General features: G+C 55.8%; 1 protein-coding gene across 4 annotated transcripts; it reads left to right on the forward strand.

The window, feature by feature from the left end:
* The first annotated feature begins 332 nt into the window (after nucleotides 1–332).
* On the forward strand, nucleotides 333–10,089 carry C29H11orf24 (chromosome 29 C11orf24 homolog). 4 transcript variants are annotated; one of them, XM_027531919.1, is made up of 4 exons: nucleotides 333–499; nucleotides 3,912–4,109; nucleotides 7,842–8,015; nucleotides 8,680–10,089. In XM_027531919.1, the coding sequence occupies exons 3-4, from the start codon at nucleotides 7,940–7,942 to the stop codon at nucleotides 9,768–9,770; spliced, it is 1,167 nt and encodes a 388-aa protein (XP_027387720.1). In that variant the 5' UTR covers nucleotides 333–499; nucleotides 3,912–4,109; nucleotides 7,842–7,939; the 3' UTR covers nucleotides 9,771–10,089. The 4 variants fall into 4 exon arrangements, with proteins under 4 accessions (XP_027387720.1, XP_027387723.1, XP_027387722.1 ...); XM_027531922.1 differs by having other exon boundaries at nucleotides 353–499; nucleotides 3,928–4,109; XM_027531921.1 differs by having other exon boundaries at nucleotides 367–499; nucleotides 3,885–4,109.
* Nucleotides 10,090–20,451: the final 10,362 nt, after the last annotated feature.

Here is a 20,451-nt window from a genome sequence, read left to right on the forward strand (position 1 = left end):
AAAGTCTGTGGGATGGGAGCGGGCACGTGGCATAGCCACGCCGCCGAGGTAGGTGTGAGATGACCCTCTCCGAGACCCTCGGCCGGACAGGGCGGTATTCGCAGCCAGGTGGCAAAGCCCCAGGAACCACCACTTCCGGCAGAGACCCGTCCAAAATAGCCACTTCCGGCCGCCCTCGAGGTGTAACCTGAGCTGCTCCGCTGTGGGCGTGGCCCTAGGTGCGGCCACGCCCCTCACTTCCGGCTCGCCTCCGGCAGCGCCACTCATTTCGGGGATGGGGCTCCGGGGTCGTCCAAGGCTGCCCCACCCACCCAGGCCCGCCCTCCCGTGACGTCACCTCCGGGGCGGGGAGGGGTGGGGCCGAGCTGGGGCGGCTGCCCTGAGCGGTCTTGGCTTCGGGTCCCGCGGCTCTGCTGCGGGCCACGTCCCCACGCCGGACCGCGGGCGCTTTCCCCCCGCCCGAGGGCCGCCGGGCCGCCGCAAGGCCTGCCGCGCCCGGGTAAGCGGGCCTCCCTGCTGTCCCGGGGAGCTGTTGTCACTGCTGCCTGTACCGGCTTGGGGGCGGAGAGGGGGAGGTGGGGTGCATGGGGGACTCGAGGGGCGGAGGAGGGAGGCAGCGACACGATGAATGGGGATACGGAGTGCACACTGGTGACGATTGGAGGTGAGGAAGGAGAGGAAGGATCGTAAGGAGGAGTCAGCTGGGGCAAGGAGCGGGGATGGGGAAGCCCAAGAGGCAGGAGGCAAAAAGGGGCCTTAAGAGGACCCCGAACCGGAGAAGAAGAGACGCGGTTGATCCAGTTTGGGAGTGAAGGAGGGAAAGTTGGGACACACCTGGATGGGTGGGGAGCTTAAAAGGTCCTACCCGGCCCAAGGCTGGGCCCCAGGAAGTGTTGCCCTCAACGACAGAGTTGGCCCTTTCAGGTGATCCAGGCCTCCCCTAAGCCCTCTCTACCTGGAAGGGGCTTATGCATTTCCACTTAACCTGCCTGCCTCCTCCACGTGAGTCTGGGTAGCCGCTTAGTCTCTGCCATTAGTTGTTAAGCTAGTATGAGGAGCCAGCATCCACATGGTTTGCCATAAGACATAAATATCTACTTAGAAATCTGCCTTTAATAATATTGTTTTTTTCCCCCCCTACCTGGAGGAATCATCTCTAAAATTTCAATACAGATGTTCAGCTTATAGGCCAGACTTGCCTGATGGACAAAGGAATGTGGAATTTGCCCACGTGGCCAGCAAAAATTAGGCTCTTGATCAGCAATTAGCATCAAACCCAAAACTCCAGAAGCCTGGAAGGAAGCAATATAATTAAGATGCTCTCCAGCACTCCAGGTTCCCATCTGCCACAGACACATCCTTTGGAACCCAGGATAGTGTCTAAAGACACAAACCCACACGCCTGTGTTCCTTGCGTTCTGATACCAAAGTTCAGCCAGGTGACGTGTCAGGACAGATGTCTGTGGTTTTCCCTGTGTTTGTTTCTGCAATCCCTATTTCTTGGTATGTGTCGTTTCTCCAGCTTGGAGTCACATTGCCGCTGCTGCTGATAAATAAGTTACTAGTGTGATGGACTGTGGCAGGTAACACTTGTGTTGGGCCCAGGAACCTGTGTAAACCAGAAAAAGGAATTAAGCAATTTGGAGTCTGATTTTTAGGTAATGTGCATGCAGCACCCTGTATATCACAGTTTCAAAAAAATTTAAAATCAAGCCAAGATTGAGAGTGCAAAAATCGGAAGTGGGAGATGTTGAGAGGCAGCACGAAGTCAAGGACCAGAGAAGGAGGCGCCCAGGGCCACGTCTGAGGGTGCCTTTCTCATGGAGCGTTGTCTGGCTCCTGTCCCTTCCCTGCACAGCTCATGAGGAGCTGAGCCCTGAAAATGAGAACTCTCAGCACCAGCCTAACCTCCTGTCTTTCCTCCTGGCCTGCTCTCCTACTTAACACCATTTCCTTCCTGCTCCAAGGGTCTCTTTCTGAGACCTTGACCTGCCCAGTCTTTCTACACCAGATAATGAGAATAATTGGCCAGACTCTCCTTTAAGGCTCACTGAAGCATCACTGACCCAATGGACATGAGTTTGAGCAAACTCTGGGAGATGGTGAAAGACAGGGAAGCCTAGTGTGATGTAGTCCATGGGGTCACAAAGAGTCGGACACAACTGAGCTACTGAACAATATCAAAAACCTCTGCAGGGGAAACCAGATACTAAGTTTTGGTGATGGTTTCTCCATGATGCTTCCCTGGTGGCTTAGACGATAAAGTGTCTACCCGCAATGCAGGAGACTTGGGTTCAATCCCCGGATTGGGAAGATCCCCCCAGAGAAGGAAATGGCAACCCACTCCAGTATTCTTGCCTAGAAAATCCCATGGATGGAGGTGCCTCGTGGGCTACAGTCCATGGGGGTCACAAAGAGTTGGACATGACTGAGCTACTTCACTTTCACTTTCCATCGTGAGTCAACTTCGATTAGCACAGGTCCCGACAGGGGAATCTTGACATTTAAAATACGGGATTGGAAGGTGGGGGCTGTACCGTACCAGAGGAATGAAGTCATGGCACAAGGGCCTGCTCTTGACTCTACACAGCGGCCAATTCCTGTCTCTCTAGCAGTGATCACCAGCCGCACTGGTTGGGGGAAGAGATAGTGATGGGAGCCGTCAGAGGTTTCCTGAGAGACCCATCGAGTTCCCTGAGATAGCTCGAGATATGCTCCATGGGCACACACACCTCGTGTATGTAATTGTGTGTGTGGTTGCACACATGCACAGGTATGATTGCACGTGTACACACGGGGCAGTGTGCATGCATGGGTTGCCTTGTCACATGGATATGAGTGCATGTGTAGCTGTGTGCATGAGTGTGACTGCCTGTGCGTGTGTGTATGTATGTTGCCAAAACCTTGACTCTGTGCACCAAGACCAAACAGAGATATGGAGACAGAGTCATGGAGGACAGAGCCACTCAAGGCAAGAGTGGCTTTCTTACCTTGCCATGCAAAGGGGGAGCACAGTAGGCGAGGGCCTCAAGAACTGTGCCCCCTTCCCTGGTGAGTAGGAAGAGGTTACAGTCAGTCAGGGGATGTGATAAGGAACCAGGCAGTAACTTCTGCAAAGTTTCAAAAGGGTGAGGTTGCTGACAAGATGAGGGTGTGTGCAGGGTGGGCCTCCTAATCTCGATGAGCCATCTGTCAGGTCTGCTAGTCTTGCCTTGGGTTTCATCACTGTTCCTCCTGTGATTAGCAACTGAAGGCGATGGCACCCCACTCCAGTACTCTTGCCTGGAAAACCCCATGGACGGAGGAGCCTGGTGGGCTGCAGTCCATGAGGTCGCTAAGAATCTGACACGACTGAGCAACTTCACTTTCACTTCTCACTTTCATGCATTGGAGAAAGAAATGGCAACCTACTCCAGTGTTCTTGCCTGGAGAATCCCAGGGACGGCAGAGCCTGGTGGGCTGCCGTCTATGGGGTCGCACAGAGTCGGACATGACTGAAGCAAGTTAGCAGCAATAGCAGGCCATTTGGAACTGAGAGAAGGTCATGGAGTCTGGAGTCGTGCCTATAAGAAATGGGGGGACAAAAAGATCTGTGTGCCCAGGACCTCACAGGGTTCTGGTTGGCACATGTGCACGTGGGTGTCTGTGATCGTGAGCCAGCCAGTGGTGGTCCTCAGGCATCACCACCTCCTGTGTCTGCCACTCTTGAAAGTGGTGAGTGTCTTGCATCTCTTCCTGAGTGTGTATCAGATACTCACCAATGACGGAATCATGCCTGCCAGTTCATATCTTTACAACTGTATCCTGGACTCCTCTGCAGTTTTGGTTGGCTCCTAGGAAAACACCTCCCTTCTCACTGGATACTACCCCCTGCTTTTCCTCAGGAGCACGTGCTCTTTTTCAAACCCTAGATGCATCTTTTACCAGAGTGGAGCATCTGCCTGGATCCCACCTGCGCCGTAGAGCGTGCCATGGCCTGGGAGTGCCCTGCAAAGCTGCCCTCGCCTCCCGCAAAGCCAGACCTCACCCTGCGAGCCCTCAGTGCCAAGCCCTCAGCTCTCCAAGGAAGATGGCCCAGCTTGGGAGCGCGCCCTGAACAGCTGCCTCTTGTGAGTGTCCAAGGCCCGCGGGCAGGGCCACCTGCTCGGTGACAGGACAGGGAGCCCAGAAACGGCCCTGTGGGGGCTTTGCAGGGTCAGAGTGGGCAAAAGAAAGTGCAAACGTCAGCGGGCCGAGCCATCCAGTGACCGGGACGCCTGGCCGGTGGTGCTGCACCGTCAGAGCCTCTGCCTTCTTTGGTGGCCCTGGACAGGGCTCCCCAGGTGGGCATGGGAGCCATGTGGTCCTCTGGCCATCTTCTGTTGCTGGAAGGTTCCCTCTAGGCCTCGTATTGTGACACCATGAGACTGTGGGAGCCCCTTGGGGTGCTGCATCTCAGCAATGTGGGGGGCAGAGGGGGCCTCTCATAGCAGAAGGGGCCCCGGGAAGAGACCGCTTGGAGGCCGTCCCTGGACCAAGAATGGGACAGTCCACGTCTGTTCTAGGGTGAGGAGCTGGACAGAAGGAGGAAATCCATTCAGCCCCCTGAATCGGTTCCCCCTGCCTTAGCTGGAACGTCAGCTGAAGCTCAGTGAAGTCCCAGAGCCAGGGGTGGCCATGTCCCACCCACTGCGTGTCTTTGTAAATAAAGTTTTATTGGGACACAGCCACACCCATCACCTGCCTAGGGTCCATGCCTGCTTTTGCAGACTTGAGTAGCCAAGATAGACTGCATGGCCCACAGAGTCTGAAATATTTGCAGTTGAGCTTCTCACAGGAAAAAGCTTGCTAACCCTGCTCTCGAGATTTGTAGTGAGGGGGCAGCGGAAGGGCCTAAGGCCCGGGGTGCATTCTGGAAGCCCTGGGATCCAGGGTTCAGACGGGAGCATGTGGGGCTCGGTGGTGGGGGTGTTGTCAATGCACTCACTGGGTGTGACTGGCTGAAGAGAGAGCCGTTTCAATACATTTATTTATGGAGAGTCCAGCTGCGTCTGCTTCAGCCGCGGACGGGTGGGGGTGGTGGTGCTGTGTGAACTCTTTGTGCCTGAAACCTCCCTGGTTCAGTCCTCACTCAGGACACTGGTCTGTTTCTTCTCCGCCCACCCCCACCCCCCCACGTGTTTCTGTCGGAACAAAGGATGCCTTTCGAGAGCAGATGCGACTCTAGTTGGTAGGGCCCAGGGACCTTTTGACACCTGTGAGACCCCAGGAACCCTGACGGGACGGTTTTGGCGGGAAAGCGCACCATGAGGCTAAACTGAAGTTAGTGACAATTGGTCAGAAGCCAGGGATGGGGGTGGGGGTGCGGAGCACAGCCTTCCAGCAGAGTTTGTGTTCTGAGGGGACTTTTCCAGTCCTGGGGCCACCCTGCAACGTCCCCGCTGCTCACAGGAGGCAGAAAGCCACCCCGAGGGGCCCCTTTAAGCTGCACGGGGGCGGGCGGGAAACTGCATGTCTTTCACGCATCTGGTAGAAGTGGGTTCATCCAGGAGGGGCCGAGGGTCAGACATGGAAGGCTGCCTCGCCATGCTGACAGCTTACTGACCAGAGAAGTATTAATGCGTCTTCTGTTACCTAAACGTTGCTGTTTAGTCGCTCAGCCGTCTCCACCTCTTTGTGACCCTGTGGACTGCAGCACGCCAGGCTTCCCTGTCCTTCACCATCTCCTGGAGTTTGCTTAAAACTCATATCAATTGAGTCGATGATGCCATCCAACCATCTCATCCTCTGTCGTCCCCTTCTCCTCCTGCCCTCCATCTTTCTCAGCCTCAGGGTCTTTTCCAATGAGTTGGCTCTTTGCATCAAGTGGCCAAAGTGTTGGGGCTTCAGTTTCAGCATCAGTCCTTCCAATGAATATTCAGGGGTACATTTCAGTATTCACTTCCCTGACAAATCGCCAGCCACAGGCATTAGTTCCTGCCAAAATCCCTGGTCTACAGTAAGCTTTGGAATTATCCTGGGAGAGTAGGGGTTTAAGCAGCTGAGGCAGGGTGGGCTTTGTGGGTTACAGAAATCTCTCTGGCAGCTGTGGAGTGGCAGATGGCACAGGGCCAGGATGGGGACGCTTGAAGGTGACTCTTGGGGCTGCTGGGAGGCCAGGGAGCCAGCCCGGCCTCTGGTCCGTGGAGAGCAGCACTTAGCGTCATGCCGGGCGAGGAGTCGGTCAGTACGTTTCCTTCAGGGCAACTTGAAGGCTCCCTTCCAAGATTTCTATGGAACTCCAGAGCTTTGCGCTGATGGCCTAGGGTACCTGCGGGCAGGACTGCTTGTGGGGGGCGCCCTCAGGGGCCCCAGTCCCCTCACTTGCCCCCAGACTCCAGCAGCCTGTGCTCCGCCTGCCCTGGGCTGTGGAGTGCCGGGTTGCGGGACTAACCCAAGGTGCACACGGCTGGGCCCCTGTCCAGGGAGGGCCCAGGCCTCGTAGGCGACCATGTGGGACTCCGGCGGTTGGGTGGGGCCGAGGACAGGCTCAGGGCCCACCCAGGACCAGCAGGGCATGAAGTGACGGGCCCCTCAAGGTTACCAGGCCCCTTGGTTGCCCTGCAGCGAGGGACGGGAGAGTGCTGGCACATGGGAGAGACCGGTGTGAGCATGGGGAGTTCCCCGTGCACCCAGGAAGCCTGTCCTGGCTGTGCCAGTTCTCGTTCTGCTGACGCTCAGCTGGTGGGGACTCTGAGTCTCTGCAGCTGCACCATCAGCCTCGGAGACCGGGGCTTCTGCGAGCGGGCCCGCTCGGCCTGCCCTCTGTCCCTCACCGTGGAACCCCTGGGCCGAGTCTCTCGGCCTCCTTGGGCCTCATCCCCTCCCGCCTGCATTACCCTCCCCGCTCCCAGATGCCCGTCGCCTGGAACCCCCGTGTGTACTTGTCACACCCGCCTCAGTCGGACCCGCAGGGGCTCCTATCCCCGCACCCCCAAACCCAAACCGTGCCCGCCCCTCTCTAGTTTAGCCCCCGGTCTCACCGCGCCGTCCCCTGGTCCCTGCTGTCATTACCGGCCACTACCCCCTACTCATCCCCCCCACCCCTTTTCCGACAGGTGGATCCCATCCGTCTTTCAGAATATGGCCCAGCTGGCACCCTGCTCCAGCCCCCCCCAGCTGAATTCTATGCCCCCTCTGGGGCCCGCGGCACCCAGTCCCCTCCCACCCGCCTCTGGGGCCTCCGCACGGAGGGCCAGCCTCCTCCTACCCCTTCTCGGCCGGCCCAGGCGCCATCCCCTCGCCGCTTCCCGACCCTGAGTCACGCTCCGCTCTGCACTGGCAGCAGCTTGCGGTGACCACTCTTCTGTGCCTCCCTCTGGAGGAGAGAGTCGTGTGGCTCTCGTCTTTCTGTCCTGAGTCCGCTGCCTGGCACGGTAGCGGGCACTCGGCTTGGGGTGTGCTGGTTGGATGGATGGGTGGCCGGATGACGGATGGGTGAAGGCTGGCTGCTCGTGGCATGTCCCCATGCGGTCAGCCATCACAGGTCCTGCAGGCCGCAGATGTTCAGGAGGAGGACTTGGGTGATCTCGGTAACTGGAAGTCTTTATACCTTCTCTCTGCTGCTCTTTCATATTCTGAACTCTGGGGTGGGATGGTGGGACTTGTGAAAGTGGGTCAAGAAGTGCTGTAAGCCCATGAAAGCAAGCACCGGGCTGATCCCCGGACACGTGGCTGAGAACTGGCATGCCCTTCCCGCGTGCCAGGCCCCAGGGAACATCTGGCTGGGTTTGCACCCTGTGGCCCGCCAGAGCCCTCCCTCACCCGTGACGGGAGCCCTTGCCCCTGCATTCCTGACCAGACGCCTGCTGTCTTGACCGTAGGTCCCTCGGCCAAGCAACAGGGAGCCCTTAGCAGCCTGAGGCGTGGCCAGCTGGGAGCCTTGGGGACCACCCAGCCTCGCTCCCGGCCCACCTGCAAGATGTGGACAGCCCTCGTGCTCGTTTGGGTTTCCTCCTGGTCCTTATCCGAAAGCCTGCACACATCCAAGCATTCACGTAAGTGAGAAAGCCGTGCGTCTGCTGGACGGGCCTGCTGGGGCTCCGGGGGCTGGGCTGGGAAGGCTCGTCCAGCTGATGTGGGACTCGGCCTCTGAGCCCTGCAAGGGTTACTCACTGGGTCCTGCAAAATTTCAATTGTTCCGTAAACCCAGTGTTTACTGGGGAGTCGGTCGACCCAGACATCACGTTTAGTTGCGCTTCTCGTCTGCGCCAGGCACCGTGCGTCCCCAGAACTCTGTAAGTCCTTCCATAAAGCTGAGAGCTGTGGCACGGTGTGAATATCTGGGCAGGGATTTAGCTGCTTTGAAAACCTGGGTGTGTGTTGGATAGTTTTTTTTTAATGGTGAATCACACCTGTGATGTGAGACTTCGATATTTTGGAACTTGGATCAAAAGGTGAAGCTCCGAAGTCTTCCCGTGCATTTGGGGTTCAGAGAGGAAAGGAGTTTTTTAACCACAGCGCCGAGCACCCGGGCTGCAGGCCAGAGGTGCGTGGTGAGATAAGAGGGAAACCTGGCCCCATGTCACCATCGTCCTCCCCGGCCAGACCCACGGCCCAGAAACTCAGCCCGGCTCTGAATAATCCACCCGAGTAATCCACTTCTCTAATGAGAAGATGATCATTTGTCTTTCTCCTTTTCCGACTTTTAACGGTATGCAGTCCTCAACCAAACGTGGGACCATTTGGAGAAAAACTCATCCGTGGAAACAGCGACCGAAGTCTTGAACACAACAGCTGAGAGAATGACCCCGGCGACACCGTCTCCTGTCACGCTGACCAGAGGGACTTGGGGAGGCGACCACACCTCTCTTGCAGTCACAGCAGGGGCAACACACAGGACAGACGTGGGCACTTCTGCGACGGCTGGAGGGACCCGGGCCGGAGCCGCCTCCAGGCCGCCCGTGCCGCCCACCCCGGCATCTGCCTGGAGGACCCCGTCCGTACCTGGCACGCGAGCGCCCGGCAACGGCACGTCATCTAGGCCAACGACGGCCATGCCGCCCACCACACGCACACCGGCCACAAGTGCCCAGCCCGCTGCCGGGACCCCCACAAATGTCAGCGGCCCCGCAGGCTCACACGGTCTTCCCGGGCCCACCGCCAGCCTGACGCCCTCGAGTCCCCAAGCACTCAGTGAGTCCACGCAGGGCCGCACCATCCAGGCGCCAACGCCGACGCCCCGGACTGTGGATGACACGGCACAGAGGCCCACACCCACCCTCTTAAACACAACCCCGGAGCCCGCCTCCCCAACTGTGGCTTCCATGTCCACGACCATGGGCATTACAACCAAGGCCCCTGAGCCGACCGTCAGCACAGCGGCAGCCTCCACACCTCACACCAGCCCGGCCCCCACGGTGGAGGCCACGACCCCCACGACACGGCCCAGCCCTGCCACATCCACGCCGGGGGCCGCAGGGCCAGGCACGACTCAGACGCTGGAGCAGACCGAGCCTGCGGCCACGCCTGGTACTACTTCCCCAGGGCCGACCCCCGGGGAGTCCAAGGTGCCACCCACAGACTCGTGCCAGCCGAGCACCCAGGGCCAGTACCTGGTGGTCTCCAGCGAGCCCCTGGCCCTGTCCTCAGTGAACAGAAGTTTCCTCCTGGCGGTACTCTTGCTGGGGGTCACCCTCTTCATCACCGTCCTGATCCTGTTCGCCCTGCAGGCCTACGAGAGCTACAGGAAGAAGGACTACACGCAGGTGGACTATCTCATCAACGGCATGTATGCCGACTCCGAGATGTGACCTGCGGGCCAGGCGGGCACCGCGCTTAGCCGGGCCTGGGCCAGGGCCCCTGTGCCCTCCCTTCCAGGTTGCCTCTGAGGCCAAACCAAGTGCTTCCAGATTCTTTTGGTGCAATTTAGGAGACATGCCAGATGCTAAACACATTTAATTGCTGTCAAGATTAATTCCATGATCACTAAAGAGCGGCTGCTTTTTTCATATTTATTTTTGTAACGATCATGTTGACACAGGGCCAGTGGTTCTGCCTCAGGATGGGGTGGGTGGGCCCCCCGGGGTGGGTCCTGACCTGAATTAAAGCAATGACCCCTTTCCACTCAGACTGCGTCCCTCTGTTTGTGTGGGCTGCATCCTGCCCCCCGCCCCTGCTCCCGTCACGCCCCGGGGAGCCTGTTCAAGATTGTGTGATGGGATGCAATGTTGTCGACGTTGAAAGTTCTGCGAGGCCCTGGACGTGGGCCGCATCTGCTGCTCTCCTGGGCTTCGCTCTTAGGCCTGACCCTGTCTGAGCCTGGGCGGGATGAGCCTTTGCCTCTGAGGGTCCCTGGTACCACGTGGACGTGAGTCCTTTCCTCGAATCCTCCTTTCTCGGGACTGTGATGTGGTGGACACATGGAGCCTGCTTTGGATACGAGACCCGAGTAACAAAACGTGCACCACGTGTGAGCTACACCATGTAACCAGGTGGGCAGGATCTGCCCAGACCCGGCTTCCGGGGACCCCGCACAGCTCACCGTGTGCTCTGGCCGCATGGGAGCCTGGTCAGGTGGTGCCTTGGGCTGTCGTTTACCAGCAATGCACCCCAGGTCACCCCGGAACCCAGGGGAACCCCAGGCCCGAGCGAGCCCGAGGCCAGGTCCCACGTTCCCAGCAGCCGTCAGAGCCCACACTGCGTGCTTGTCACAGGCCACACACTGTCTTGGTGCTCAGCGCACGTGACTCAGCGCCCACCCGCACCCTAGGACACCAGTGCTCTGAGCCCCATTTTAAAGGCGGGACCACCGAGACACAGAGGAGGCCTCACTCATCCGCAGAGGGCCAGAGTCAGAGTTCCACCAGTTCCAGAGGCCGGGTCTTTGCTTAACAGCTTTGTTTTATATGCTGTCCAGACCACACTTGGCTTTCGGGCCTCACTGCCTACCTGCCCGAGGCAGCGAGAGCTGGCCCACAGCACGTGAGACCGGCTTCCAAGCCACGTCTCTGAGCTGTGTGACTTGTAGCACGGGGCACTGGTGGGGACTCAGTGTGAAATGGGAAGACAGTCACGTCTGTCGTGGCCCCAGGGCCATGCTGCCTGGCAAGATTCCAGGAGCGGAGTTGACTCTCTGCTTCTCAACTACTCTGAGCCCTGAGGAGGAGACTTTACCTGGAGACGCCAGGTTCCCCATCACAGGGGTCTCCTGAGCCAGACCTGCATGTCTGATCCTCCTATTTTAAGTTCTGCCTCCAAAAAGAATTTCAAATGGTACATAATAAGAGACAGTGACAGGGGCTTCTCTGTTAGCTCAGTGGGCCAAGAATCCACCTGCCAAGGCAGGATACGTGTGTTCCGTCTATGGGTTGAGAAGATCCCCTGGAGGAGGAAATGGCCACCCACTCCAGCATTCTTGTCTGGAGAATCCCACGGACGGAGGAGCCTGGCAGGGTACAGTCCATGGGGTCGCAAAGAGTCAGACACGACTGAGTGAACACACACACAAAACACAAAGGCAGTGAAACCATCTGAAATAACGTAAGCGCCATGAGTGGAGGGTATACAGAGCAGGGAGGTGGGGATCCGAACAGTCCTCCCCTGTCTTCCAGCTCCATCTGTGGGTTCCCCAGCCCCTGTCTCACTGGTTGGCCCAGCAGCCCCTTTTCCTTCCCCAACAGCCAAGATGTGCCTCCAACAGCTGGACTCCCACCAGCCTCTGCCATGCATGCATTCTCAGCCGTGTCCAGCTCTGCGACCCCGTGGGCTGTAGCCCGCCAGGCTGCTCTGCCCATGGGATTCTCCAGCAAGAATACTGGAGTGGGTGGCCAGTTCCTATTTCAGGGGATCTTCCAGACCCAGGGATCGATCCTGCAACCTACTGGCCTACACGCCTCTGTTTCTCCCTGCCCCAGCAGACCCATCATACACTTGAGCCCGTCTGCTCTTTGATCCCAGGTGCTGGCGCTCCAACTGTGGCTGAGAAGGTGTCAGCCTCACTGACCGGAGCTCCAGGCCAGCCTGCAGCTCCATCCTCAGGTCTGAGAAGTCACCTCTGCACATCAGGGTGGACAACTGGGGGATTTAGGGAATGACCTTTCTCTGCCAGCATCACCCCAGCAACATGCTGGTACTGGCCCGTCAAGGGCAGGCTCCACACCCTGTCTGGTTGCCACTCAATGGACACAGCCCAAACCCCTCTGTGAACCACACTGGGTGCTGTGTTCCTTTGCAGGGATGTAGGACAAGGGGCAACCCGCAGGGCTGGCTTTCATCCTTAGCTTGTGACCAGGGGCCTTTGCCTCCAAGGAATGGGGGCGTGGAGTGTCACAGGGCTCTCCAGTCCCCCTGCCCCAGCCAGGACTCCAAGTCTTTTCCCCCTAAGAATCCACTGTGCTCTCTACTCCTCCCTCCTAGGGTCCCGTTCCCATCATCTTGGCTCCTGTTTTTTGTTGTTAGGTTGCTGAGTCCTGTCTGACTCTTTGCAACCCCATGGACTGCAGCACGCCAGCTTTCCCTGGCCTCCGCTGTCTCCCGGAGTTTGCTCAGATTCACATCCACTGAGTCTGGGGCTCCTGCTGGCGGACTGCAAACCCTTAACATGCAAGGCCAAGCTCAGCAGTGGCCCCCAGGAACATGAGTGGCCCCCAGGGTTCTTCCTAAAGCCAACAGCATCGCCACTTACCTGAGCTGGATGCCCGGGCTTCACCCTTGAGTCCAGCTGGCCATCCGAGCTTTCCTGTGAGCGGGCCTCTCCCGGCCTGAGTCCTACCTCCTGCCCTACCTGGGGGCCCACTGCCACCTGCCCGCTTCTCCCCAGCTGTCCTCCACCCTGCAGCCAGGGCACCCTCAAAATACAAATCTGATCACAGCTGTCCCTGCCAAGTCTTTCCCGGGATGAAGACCAAACTGCCAGGCTGGGCCTTCCAGGCCAGAGCAAACCTTCCAGGGGGTCCTGGCCCCCAGCAGAGCCTGAGGGGAGGGGCGAGTCTCAGGAAGCCTCGCAGGAGAGGGAGAGCACACGGGCGCCTGCACGCAGGCCTTCCGCTCTAGGGGCTGCGCGTCTGAGCCCAGACTGTCCCCTGCCCAGAGGCCACCTGCCTGCAGGAGGCCAGGCGGAAAGTCCCTTCAGACCTATTCAGCGCCCGCTGTTTGCCAGCCAACTGGGGTTCAGGGGTGCAGCTGCCACACACTGACCCCCCAGCCTGAGATCTGAAGGGTGATCGTGAGAAGGAAAGAGGAGACACATGGGGTGCCCGACCCACTGGGGATGCTGGGGCGGGGGGCTGCCTGACAGAGGGGCTCGGAGCCTCTTCCCTGGCTCTTTGCTCCAGCGGCAGGGACCGTGGCTGCTTCGGGGAGGAGCAGGCTCCTGGTTCCATGGATGAGGTGCCGGAAGGTCAAGGTGAGATGTGTCAAATTCGGGGCTTGGCCCCCGAAAGCGATTTCTCCTCGTCACAGTGCGGAAAGTGAGGCACATGAAGGCCGAGTGGCTTGCCCAAGGCCGCTGCTCACCCTCCAAGCAGTGGAGGGACAGGGTTCACTCTGGGTTGGTCTGTTCGTCTGCGAATACCGGCCACCACGCGGCGGCTGTCGCGTTCCTCTTGGCGGAGCCCGGAGTCCGCAAACCGGCGAAGTCCCCGGGCTCCCCCTGGTGGCCGAGCCGTCCTCCTTCACCCTGGGTGCTGGCCCTGGCCGGAGGCACTGGGTCCCCCTCCGCCAGACTGCACCCACCTCCCTCCCAGCCTCGCTGGGGGTGGGGGAATCCCTCCAGCCTGGCACTGGGGACGCCTTCCCGGTCACCCCACACTGGAAGGACTCGCCCACTCACTGCTAGACCGGATCTCCCTTGTGGTAGACGCAATGCTCTTGGTGAAATTGCATCATATGTGCCTGTAACTGTCTCCCCGCGGGACGAAGCCAGGCCAGGGTTCAGGAACATGCAGTAAACTCACACTCGGGCCCCGGGGCTTCTGTCCCGTAGCCCCACCAGCTGGGTTACTTGGGGCAGACAATTCACACTCAGACACTTTTTATTCCTGCAACTCTACTTTAAAAGGGAGGCCGAGGTTTATCCAGCAGGTACTGACGATAGCTGGTATTTTTTGAGCACTCACTATGTCTCAGGCTGGCATGGCTTCCAGCTTTCATCTCACTGAATCATCTCAGATCCCGGCGGCCTGCTCCCCCACCCACAACATCCTCCACACAGAAGCCTGATCACCATGTGCTCCTGCCTAAACACCGCCACTGACTTCTCACTGCCATTAGGACAAAAATCCAAACAAGGGAACTGAGAACACAGGTGGCCAGCGGGAGGCATTCATGAAAAGCAAGGGAAATGGGGGACCCAGGCAGAGAGACCGTGAACGCAAAGCCCCAGGACAGGGAACAGACTGGCCAGCCGGAGGAGGGAGGGGACAGACAGGTCAGGGTCAAGGCCAGGGTGAGGAGGTAGGGTCCCAGGAGGGTTTTCAGCTGAGGAATAACGTCATCCAACTTGGGGGATGTCCAGAATCCCAAAAGTTACTTTGTTGGGAATTCCCTAGTGACCCAGAGGTTAGGACTTGGCACTTTTACTGACACAGCCCTGGTTCAGTCCTTGGTGGGGAACTTAATTCCCACAAACCAGCACAGTGTAGGTAGAAAAAAAATTACTTTGTTGAGTGTAGTGCTTCTTACAGATGAGGTGCCGTGCTGTCTGGGGTGCAGGAGGGGAGTGTGGTGGTGTGTCAGCGGGGCCACATCATCAAGGTGCTGAACACAGACGATGGTTGGTGGGCTTGTCACTGGTCATCCTACTTGTCTGTGTCTGTATGTCTGGCAGTTTCTGTGATAAAAAGTTAGAAGAAGAGAAAGGAGGGGGATAGAGTTCGATTTAACTCTAAGTGAAATCCTTCTGGGTTCACCCCATGGTGGGGGAGGGTGGCTTGGCGGCTGGAAAGGTTGCTCCTCTGCCCCCGGGGGAGATGGCCCAGGGTGTGCTCACAGACGGAGAGACGCCCGTGAGCTTGGCACACGTTTTGGAAGCTGAGTCAGCAGGACTGCCACTGTTTCTTTACACACGTCCCACACGCACAGAGCAGAAGCCGGGTTGACCCCGGTATCTTTGGCTCGATGACCTGGGATGCTGGCAGTGTCGTTTCCAGAGCTTTATATGTTAGTTTGTTTCATTCTGACTCCTGATCATCCTCCCCTGCCCCATCACAGAGGGGATGCTGAGGCCCCGGGGGATTGGTGAAACTTCCCCGTGTCACGGGACGGGGGCAACAGAGCCCGATTCACACCCAAGGACGGCACCCCGGTTTCCACACACTTACCAGAGACACCCCCCCCAGCTCCTCGTGGGAGGACTTGGGGGGTGGGATGGGCACCCCACCAAGACTTCTGTGGATAGGCTGAGGCTGAGAGGTCTGTTCGGTGTCAGGAGGACAGGGGGTATGAGTCTGAAGTTCAGGAAGGTCCCAACAGGAGAGAGAACTCAGCAGCCTTCAGAGCAGAGACAGTCCGGGGTTAGGGTCATAGTTAGCGCTAGGGTCAGGGGCGGGAGGGGAGGAGGAGACCAACCTGGCCACGGGGAGGAGAAAAAAAGCGCGTCTTCCTCCACCAAGAGGGTCCCAGAAAGAGGCCATGGATGGCCCTGTCGGCCAGGCAAGGAAGGGGTGAAGGGGTGAAGGTCCTGGGTGGCTGCTCCTCCCAGGACGTCCCCACTGGCCTCGTGAGGGGGGCGGAGGAAGGCAGGCAGGTGAGCAAGGTGGGCAGAGACGATGGCCGCCTTCTCAGGAGGTTTGCTGGGGAGCAGGTCGGGCCAGGCAGTGGGCACAGGTGGGTAGGGCACCAGGGGGGATCCTTTTTATGCTAGCCATCTAGAGCGTGTTCATTTGTTGATGAGAATCCCCGTGTGAGAGACGATGATGAAAGGGTAAATGGGAGAGAATGGAGGAGCTGAGTCCTTAAAAGGGAGACCGAGAAGGGGTTCAACACCCAGAACAGCTTCCCCGCCTCCCACCCCCATAGGAGTTCATCTTACGCCCATTTCCAGGTTGGGGGGCCGACTCATTGGAAAAGACCCTGGTGCTGGGAAAGATCAGGGCAGGAAGAGAAGGGGATGACAGAGGATGAGATGGTTGGATGGCATCTCTGAATCAATGGACGTGAGTTTGAGCGAACTTCAGGAGATGGTGAAGGACAGGGAAGCCTGGCGTGCTGCAGTCCATGGGGTCGCAGACAGTCAGACACGACTTAGCGACTGAACAACAGTGGCTTTTCGTTCTCGTATCCTTGCATTTCACCCTGGAGGACTCCTTTCAGCATTTCTTGTCGGGAAGGTCTGCTGGGAGTAAATTCCCTCAGCTTTTGTTGATCTGCATGCTTCAGTCGTGTTTGACTCTGTGACCCTATGACCATAGCCAGCAAGGCTCCTCTGTCCATGGGATTCTCCAGGCGAGAATACTGGAGTGGGTGCCATTTCCTTCTCCAGGGGATCTTCCTGACCCAGGGATCAAACCTGCTTCTCTTACATCATCTGCACTGGCTGATGGGTTCTTTACCACTAGCGCCACCAGGGAAATACCTTAATTTCTCCTTCATTCTTGAAGGAGAGTTTTGCTGATATAGAATCCTTGGTTCAGAACTATATATAGATTATTCCACTACCTTCTGGCCTCCATGGTTATTGAGGATAAATCAGGTGTTAATCTCATTGAGGACGTTGGTATGTGATGTGCTGCTTTGATCTTGCTGCTTTGAAAAATCTGGTCTTGTCCTTAGCTTTTGACACTTTCACTACAATATGCCTTGGTGTGGATCTCTTCGAATTTATCCTACTGGGGGTTTGTTGAGCTTCTTGGATATGCATATTCGTGCTTTCTTCAGACTTGAGATATTTTTCAGCCATTTTATTTTCAAATACTTTCCTGCCTCTTTCTCGCTCTCTTACCCTTCTCAGACTCCTATAATGCATATGTTAGTATGTTTGATGGTGTCCTATAGATCTCTTAAGTTCTGCTCATTTTTACTCATTCTTTTTTCTTTCTGCCCCTCAGACTTGGAGAAGGCGATGGCAACCCACTCCAGTACTCTTGCCTGGAAAATCCCATGGACGGGGGAGCCTGGTAGGCTGCAGTCCATGGGGTCGCTAGGAGTCAGACATGACTGAGCGACTTCACTTTGACTTTTCACTTTCATGCATTGGAGAAGGCAATGGCAGCCCACTCCAGTGTTCTTGCCTGGAGAATCCCAGGGACGGGGGAGCCTGGTGGGCTGCCGTCTATGGGGTCTCACAGAGTCAGACACAACTGAAGCAATTTGGCGGCAGCAGCAGCAGCCCCTCAGACTGGATAATTTCAATTGTCTCATTGATCCTTTTTTTTGCCTGCTCCAGTCAGCTATGGCACCAACTCTCCTTCAAGAATGAAGGAAAAATTAAGGTATTTCCCGGGTGGCACTAGTGGTAAAGAACCCGCCTGCCAGTGCAGACAGTGTGAGAGAAGCAGGCTCAATCTCTGGATCAGGAAGATCCCCTGGAGAAGGAAATGGCACCCACTCCAGTATTCTCGCCTGGAGAATCCCAATGGCAGGGGAGCCTTGCTGGCTATCGTCCATAGGGTCACAGAGTCAAACACGACGGAAGCACGCAGGTCAACAAAAGCTGAGTGGTTCTATAGAACCACGCTAGTGAATCTTTTCATTATTATACTTTTCAGCTTCAGAATTTCTGTTTAGTTCTCCTTATTTATATCTTCCATCTCTTTATTGATGGTATCCTTTTCTTCAAAGATCATTTTCCTGATTTCCTTTGGTTCTTTGTCCATGGTTCCCTTTAGTTCATTGAGCATATTTGGGACAATTGACTTAATGTTCTTGGCTGTCAGTTCCAATGTATGGGCTTCCTAAGGGTTGTACTGAGTCAAATTTTTTTTTTTTTCAAAGTGAATGGGCCGTACTTTGCTGTTTACATACTTTGTTGTTTATTTTTATGTTCTGTAGTTTTAGATGAGAACTAGACATTAGGAATATTTTATCGTAGTAACTCTATACATCTGATTCTCCTGCATGTGTGTGTGTGCTAAGTCACTTCAGCCATGTCTGACTCTTTGCAACCTTATGGACTGTAGCCCACAAGGCTCCTCTGTCCATGGGATTTCCCAGGTAAGAACACTAAAGTGGACCTTCATGCCCTCCTCCAGGTGATCTTCCCGACCCAGGGATCGAGCCCACATCTCTCACATCTCCTGCATTGGCAGGTGGGTTCTTTACCACAAGCGCCACCTGGGAAGCCCTCTGATTCTTCTGCTCCTCGGGAATTGCTGCGTTTTGTTTGGTGAGGCTGGAACAATCCATTTGTGACTTTTCCAACTATTATTGCAAAATTTATGTCCCTCATGCATGGTCATGGAAGCTTCTGTTCTATTAAATTGGTGGTCAGCAAGTGACCTGACAAAGCTTTCCTTAAATGTTTGGCTTCCTCCAAAATAAATAAAGGTTCCGTCTCTTTGAATCTCTCCATAGATCCTGCCAGGGGAAGCTGCTGCAGCTGAGAGGGTTAAAACCAAGGCAGGTATCTGCATTGGCCCCTCAAAGCATTGGCAGACCAACTGAAATGCACAACCTCACATTTTTGGAGAACAAGAACCCTACTGTCCACTCTGCCACCAACCAGCCACTCCAGAAACATGAGCCCCCAGAGCTGGGCCAGAACCAAGGAACAGGAAGTGGTAGCTGGTTAGCACACACGTTTCTCTCACCAAAGAAGAGCAGTTTCTCTCTCTGTTAAACATTCCTCTGAATTGATCCTCTGATTAATCAGTTTGATGAGTGTCCAATCAAGTTCCAGAATTCTAAAATGGTTGGTTCAAGTCATTATTTCCTTCTCCATGGGAAAGATTGAAGGTGGGAAGAGAAGGGGACGACAGAGAATGAGATGGTTGGATGGCATCACCGACGTGATGGACATGAGTTTGAGTGGGCTCCGGGAGTTGGTGATGGACAGGGAAGCCTGGCGTGCTGCAGTCCATGGGGTCGCAAAGAGTCAGGCACAACTGAGCAACTGAACTGAACTGAACTGATCTATGCTTCAGTGGAAGGTCAACTCACAGAGCTTCCTCCTCTGCGATTTTGTGTGACATCACAACTGTGCAAAATGCAATCACATACACATAATCACTTACATCCCGTCACCTTTGCTGCATCCTACTGGTTAGAAGAAGCAGGTCCTGGGTCCTGCCCATCCTCAAGGGGAGGGAAATACACAAGGTTATGAAAGCCAGGGCGGCTGAGAACATGGGGCAAATAGATGGAGGAAAAATGGAAACAGTGACAGACTTTATCTTCTTGGGCTCCCAAATCACAGTGGACGGTGACTGCAGCCATGAAATCAAAAGGTGCTTGCTCCCTAAAAGAAAAGCGATGCCTTAATTTCTCCACCATACTGCTTACAGAATATGTTATTTCTAAATAAGCTAGCATACATATATGTATGAAAGAATGGGAAAAGTTCTGGAAGAAGATGCACTGAACTCTTAATACTAGGAGAGGGACAAGAATTGTTTATAGAGGATGGAGAGAAGTAAGGAGATAAAGCTTTAATTTTTGGAAAGAAAACACATTCAAATATTAACATAATATGACTAAAGAACTGTAAGCATCTCCTTCAGAGAGGCAGTATAGATTAATATTTGAGCTGAGTCTAGAGTTCCTCAAGGAAGGAAAGATCCATTAGCTTAAGAATTTCCCCAGGCTAGAATACTGGAGTGGGTAGGCTTTCCCTTCTCCAGGGGATCTTCCCAACCCAGGAATCAAACCCAGATCTCTCGCATTGCAGGAGGAGTCTTTACCAGCTGAGCCAAAAGGAAAGCCCTAAGAATTTCCAGTGATTCCCAAACCTTTGCAGAGCCCAGCCCCAAGAGTACAACTGGAAGCACAGAAAACATATGGCTAAACTAGGAAACACTTGGGTCTTCCCTGGTGGCTCAGATGGTGAAGAGTCTGCCAGAAATGCAGGAGACCCATGTTCAGTCCCTGGGTTGGGAAGATCACTGGAGAAGGGAATGGCTACCTACTCCAATGTTCTGGCCTGGAGAAGTCCATGGACAATTAGAAATCTCTTTGATTTCCTGTTCTTTGCATTCCCATTATAAACAATGTGGTCCAAAAGCCATTAGGTAGGGCACAAAATAGAAGATGTTCAAGTAGATGTTCAAGAAGAGCTATAATAGCTTGGAGGAGGAAATGGCAACCCACTCCAGTATACTTGCCTGGAGAATCCCCATGGGCAGAGGAGCCCGGCGGGTTACAGTCCATGGGGTTGCAAAGAGTCGGACACGACTGAGTGACTAAGCACGTAGTACCTTACAGCAACGTGCAGAGACAGGGCAAGGACTAGGGCAAGGCCGGGGAGGCACTTACCTCGGGTAGGAAATGTAAGCTGGTTCCCCAAAACTAGTAATTAAGATAAATGACATTTTGATACAGTTTTTTTTTTTAATCAAAATG

Source organism: Bos indicus x Bos taurus, chromosome 29 (assembly GCF_003369695.1).
Source record: "Bos indicus x Bos taurus breed Angus x Brahman F1 hybrid chromosome 29, Bos_hybrid_MaternalHap_v2.0, whole genome shotgun sequence".
Taxonomy (NCBI): domain Eukaryota; kingdom Metazoa; phylum Chordata; class Mammalia; order Artiodactyla; family Bovidae; genus Bos; species Bos indicus x Bos taurus.